At 46.1% G+C, this 6,202-nt stretch overlaps 1 protein-coding gene across 1 annotated transcript in view; it reads right to left on the reverse strand.

Annotated features, from left to right (window-relative positions):
- Positions 1–1,513, reverse strand: part of LOC102772560 — a 27,719-nt gene extending 26,206 nt beyond the window's left edge. The window contains exons 1-2 of the mRNA XM_015560413.1: positions 1,128–1,513; positions 262–490 (exon numbers count right to left, since the gene is read on the reverse strand). Coding sequence (XP_015415899.1) covers positions 262–441 — 180 coding nt within the window. The 5' untranslated portion in view covers positions 442–490; positions 1,128–1,513. The remainder of the gene's footprint in view (positions 1–261; positions 491–1,127) is intronic.
- Positions 1,514–6,202: the final 4,689 nt, after the last annotated feature.

Here is a 6,202-nt window from a genome sequence, read left to right on the forward strand (position 1 = left end):
GGGAGGCATGTTGGCCACTCCAGAGGTGAATGTGAGAAAAGGCTGGACTGCAGGGAGGACTGGGAGGGGCAGCTTTGGCAGTAGAAGTGCTGAGCAGGCCCTTGGTACCAGAGCCAGGCTTTGGTCTTCGGGCAGGAGCACAGAGGGGGCGACACCACCAGTTCGGGGCTCAGGGGACTGAGGACCCATGTTCCCTGGGAGTAAACCCTAGTCAGTCAGTTCACGTCAGAGAAGAATGAGGAGAGGAGCCCATCTGCTCACCTTCCTGAGAATCTGTTCGCTGTTGATGCTGGTTTTCAAGTCCTTTCTGATGGCTGGGCACACGGACGTCTGTGTCTGTGCACAAAGCTTCTCGTAGGTTTTCAGGAACTTTTGAAGAATTGGAGCGACAGGCAGGGGTGCTCCTTCCCTGTTGTGTTTTCCCGTCTTTCCTCTTGGCATTGTTTTATGGTGTTAGATTCCACGTGGATTCTGAAAACAGTAACTTGCTCTGCAACCCAACACACAGATATCTAATTTTTTTTAATATGTTTTTTTATTGATTTTCTACAGAGAGGAAGGGAGAGGGATAGTTAGAAACATCGATGAGAGAGAAACATTGATCAGCCGCCTCCTGCACGCCCCCAACTGGGGATGTGCCTGCAACCAAGGTACATGCCCTCGACCAGAATCGAACCTGGGACCCTTGAGTCCGCAGGTCGACGCTCTATCCATTGAGCCAAACCGGTTCTGGCCAGATATCTAAGTTTTAAGGAGCAGCTTAGACTTCCCCCAGCCCCCAATACTGGCAAATATTGCTGCACACCCTTCTCTGAAAATTTTCAGGTGCTTCCTTTGTCTTACAATGGGAGTAGGGAATCAAGACAGAGACAGTCAAGTGGAATTTTTCCATTTCCAATTTCTATATTCATGGATCCATGTTCTTCCTTTTAAAACGAGGGCAGTACTCATGGAACCCACTTATAAAGGAACACAATTAATATGAACAGTGGGTACTAAATGTTACCAAGGATATATTTATTTAAAATTGGCACAATTCTCTTTATGGACATAACGCGTGCCAGGCAGTATCATAGTGGTTAAGGACATAGGCTTTGGAGGGGAGCAGACCTGGATTTTAGTCTTACCTTCACCACTTGACTCACTGGGTGGCCTCAGATACATTATGAAGCCTCTTCAAGCCTCTATTTCACCATCTGTAAGACAGATTTTTGGTTGTCATGAGGATTAAGTGAGATTATAAAGCACAACATCTGGCACATAGTGGAAGTGCTCAGTAAACTTCATTGTTATCATTGGTGTTATTATTATTCTGCTGGCCCAGGAAGTTACCCTATCAGTCCTGATTCTGTCCTTTAAATTATGCTCCATGTGGTACCTTAAAGTAATGGTTGACTCTATGAACTGGGTTCACAGGGACAAAGGTTTACGGGAATTATTAGAGTTTCACCAAATGGGAAATTTCCAGCTACAGATTGTCCCAACCATCCCAAAAGAAACTGGAAGGAGACAGGGGCTGTTCGGAAAAGCAGACATCAAAAAAAATACCACTTCTTTGCTACCTCTACCATCACTTTTCCACCTGAACCTCAGCTCTGTTCTCCAGCTGCCAGAATTATGTTTTTCAAATGTAAATCAGATCATGTGATTCTTCTGCTTAAATCTCTACAATGGTCTCCTATCACATTTATCTTTTCAGAATTTTATGCACACTTATTCTATCACTTATTGAGAGAGGTATATAAATGTGAATGTCTATTTCTGCTATTAATTCTATAAATTTTTGTTTTATATATTTTAAAGCTGGTATTAGATGCCCACAAATTTAAAATATATTTTTATTGATTTCAGAGAGGAAGGGAGAGGGAGAAGGGGATAGAAACATCAATGATGAGAGAGAATCATTGATCGACCGCCTCCTGCACGCTCCCTACTGGAAATCAAACCCGAAACCCGGACATGTGCCGCCACCAGGAATTGAACCATGACCTCCTGGTTCATAGGTCAACACTCAACCACTGAGCCACACCAGCGGGGTAGGTGCCTACAAATTTAGAACTGGTAAATCTTCTTGGGGGAATCTACCTTTTTCTCATACTTTAACATTCCTCTTTATCTCTAGAAATGCTTCGTGTCTTAGAGCCACAGCTCCCAGACTGTGTACTAAGGTGCTGGGAGGTGTTGCAAACTTACAGGGATATTTGACATTTTCTTTTTCTTTCTTTCTTTCTTTTTTTTTTTTTTACTGAATTTATTGTGGTGACATTGGTTAATAAAATTATATAGGTTTCAGGTACACAATTCTATAATATATCATCTGTATATTGTATAGCATATTCTACCCCAAGTCAAGTCTCCTTCCATCACCAGGGACATTTGAAATTTTCAAGGGAAAATAGCAATATCTGTTAGATGCCAAGTGAGCTACATGGGGGTAGTTCACAGTTGCAACTTGGATCACACTTGTATTAGTATCCTATTGCTGCATAACAAATTACCCCATCATAGTGAAAAACATTTTAAGAGAGAATGAACCCAGCAGAATGCAGACACCTAGGGGCCTGGGGCAAGGGAAAAATCACATAAGTATAGCTCTAGTTGGGACTTTACAGATTGTCTAACCCCGGGAAGCCATCATTAGGATAACCACTGTCCCAGGACTTTGAGCGCTAACACTAGGAAAGTACTGGGCAACCAGGATGGTTACTCACCCTACGCCCCCCTCCCCATGGCCATCACCCAGCTGTGGCCTCAGAACCTGCTCACTGCTGTGCTCCAGGAAGCTGCTGCAGAGCAACCAAACTTGGCAGCTACCTAAAACCTATCTGCCATCTCAGGGGCACTTGTCTAGCTTTTTGTTTGACACACAACAAAAATGAGCTCCCAGAAGGCAAAGAAGGGACTTACTCTGGCTGAGAACAGAACTGGGCCTGCTGACTCCCGGATTGCTTTTAGTAAGCACCCTAGGTGATGCTATCATCAGGCAATTGGCAAACATTGGCAAGGCATCCTGGGAGACCAAACAGGTGGGGAGCTGGTGGACAGGCTTTGGGTCAAAAGGAACCTGTTTAAACCCTGTGTCTGTCAGTTATTGGCAGGGTGATTATGGGTAATCAAATTCACTTCCTCGAATAATTTTCTTCATCTGTAAAAAGGGTGGGAATATTACCTCTTTGGCATTTTTGAGGATTAAATAACATATGTGAAACTTTTTCATCAGTAACATGGGATGACGATGGTCAAGAATCATTAAGAAGAATAATGAGTTAGAATGACAGATGCTCAGAACAGAGCCAGGCACGTAGTAAATAGGAAATGCATGGGTGGGAAACCTGAGGGATAGCAAGGTTAAGGGATTTGCCTAAGGACAGACACTGGTAAGTGGTGCAGCCAGTCTGGCTCCAGAACCCAAATTCTTAACCATTCTGAGGTACCACCTGTGAGGAAGTTATGGACTGAATGTTTGCATCCACCCAAATTCATCTTTTGGAGCCCTAACCCCCTTTTCGGTGGTGTTTGGAGATGGGACCTGTGGGAGGCCATTAGAATTGGGTGAGGTCATGAGGGTGGGGCCCTCATTTTAGGATTAGTGCCCTTATAAAAAGAGACATCAGAGAGCCTATTTCTTCTCTCTTCTCCATCCTTCACCTCCTTCTCTCTTACCCTCTCCCTCCCCTCCCCCACCTCTTCCTCTTCCCGCCCCCAAGCTGTTGAGATGACCACCAAGAGAAAAGGCTCCAAAATGAAACCCATCTTACTGGCATCTTGATCTTGGATTTCTAGTCTCCAGAACTGTGAGAAATAGATTTCTGTTGGTTAGGCCACCCAGGCAATGGTATTTTGTTATGGGGGCCGAAACAGACTAAGACAGGAACTGTCCACAATATTACTGTCCACCATATAAAATATTTCTCTCCAGCCTTTTCTGGGCATTTACAGAAGCACAGAGTATACACACATACCTTCTATAAAAAGTCTATTAAGACCCTCTTAAATATTGAATTTTTCACTTAATATTTTCTCAGGAGCATTTCTTGATGTCATTTCCCTATTCCGTAATGTGTGGCCCAGGTTCGCAACTAGGTGCTCAAGGCCAGCACTGACTGGCTGATTCATTAATGAATACTTACGGAGGTTTAAGGAGTAGAGGCCCCAACCCATGCTAGGGTTTCTTCTCTCATCAGACTCTCCCTCCCGGAGGTGGAACGGTGTGTGTGGGTGGGGGGTGGGGGGCATAGGATAAGGAGAGGGAGAGGGGAGGAGGGGGGGGATAGGGAGGAAAGCCCGCCTTGGTGCCTGGCTTATCCACCTCCCACAGCTGCTGGCTCACCTCGGAGTCGAGGGGGAGGGCAAGAAGGGACTGCTTGCCGCTCCCTTCTCTAGGGCTCTTGACGCACTCCCTATTTCAATACATTTCGTAGAGAATCCTGACTACCTACCCGAGCCCAGGACACTCCTAGCTGCGGGGCGCAGGCGCTTTGCCCCGGGCAAGTTCGGGCGAGACCTGGTTGGGCACCTGGGGTGGGAATGGGAGGTGTGGGTGTTACCGTCTCCCTGGAGCTCAGGTCCACCCTGTCCCGAGCAGCTGACCAGGGGCCCCACAGTTCAGGGGCAGGCGCCCGCCCCGGCCTGCGCTCGGCACTTACCCAGGGGCACTGTCTGCATCCTGGCCCGTCCGCCTTCCCGCGTGGGTCCAGCGCCTGGAGACGGCAGCCCAGGGAGGGGCGGGGGAGGAGGGTCTTCACATCAGGACGACGTGAGGAGCTCTGAGAGCGGTAGGACGTTGCTTCTCCAATGCGCTGAGGAGACCCAGCAAAGACAAACCTACTCCTTTAAAAGAATGAAAGGTTCCTTCCACCGGGGTCCTCCGTTTGCAAACTGGTGCCGCCACCGAGCTGTGGAGGAGGGTGATGCGGAGGGGCTGGAGGAGGAGGAGGAGGAAGGGCAGCCGCAGGAAATATCGGTCCAGGGTTCGTGGGGCTCTGGCTTTGAGAACTCCTGGTGAGCTCGCTGCAGGTCAGACAAAGGCAATGACCATGTGATTTCACTTGTCCGCGGAATCTACAGACTAAAAGAAACGAACAAACAGAACTGAAACAGACTCATCGCGACCTAAAACAAACAGGGTTGCCAGAGAGGATGGGGGATTGGAGGACTGGGTGCAAAAGGTGAGGGGATTAAGGAATACGAGTTGGTGGTTCATAAATGCTCCGTGGATGTGAAGTACAGCAGATGGGATAGAGTCTGTAATATTGTAATAACTAAGGATGGTGTGAGGTAGGTACTTTAAATATTGGGGATCACTTTATAGGATTGTCTAACCACCAAGCTGCACACCTGAAACTAAGATGACATAATCTTGAATGTCAACTGTAATAAAAAAAATTAGAGTGGTAATAATAATTTTAACGTAATAAAAGTACTCCAGGTTAATAATAGTACATGTTCATTGTAGAAAGCTTAGGCTATGTGAAAATTTTAAAAATGTAAACCAAAATCAGTTGTAGTCATACCAGCCAGAGATGGCCACAGTTTAAAATCTGAGTTCAGTGCTACAGACCATGTCCAATCCTGGATCTGCCTGCCCCTCCTTGGGAAGTTACTTTTCATTTCCCTGACTTAGTTTCCTGTTCTGTAAAATGGGGCCAGTAATGTCTACAAAGGGCTGTGTGCACATTAAATAAGAGAATATTTGTAAAAGGATGAGCCTGGTGGATAAGAAATGCTCAACTTGTTGACTATTTGTAATATCACTGTCACTATGAAAGAGCTGTAGTTCTTCATTCCTTGTTCCTAACTCACAATCTCATGCATTGTTTGCCCTGGAATACCCGTTATCTCTTTCTGGATGTCAACAATTCTTCACACAAAACAGTTCCCCAGGAAAAGTAGGGGCTCTAGCAGAAATGTGACTTGTTTCTCCAAGAAGCAGTGAGAATTGCCAACCCATATTTCCTCAGCCCATATTTTTAAAAACTTCCCCGACGTATTACCGATGTCATAATAATAAACATCTTCACGTGTATAATCTGGTAAGTTCTGACCTGTGTAACCTCTCCTGAAACCATTGCCACAATCAAGGGAGTGTGAGCATAGTCAGAACCCCCAACATTTCCTTATGCCCCACAGGACCGCGCCCCCCCCCCAAAAAAAAAACACACACACACAGCTGACCTCTGTTCTCCTTTCTGTGGCCAGGGCT

The sequence above is a fragment of the Myotis davidii genome, unplaced genomic scaffold (genome assembly GCF_000327345.1).
Source record: "Myotis davidii unplaced genomic scaffold, ASM32734v1 scaffold73, whole genome shotgun sequence".
NCBI lineage: Eukaryota > Metazoa > Chordata > Mammalia > Chiroptera > Vespertilionidae > Myotis > Myotis davidii.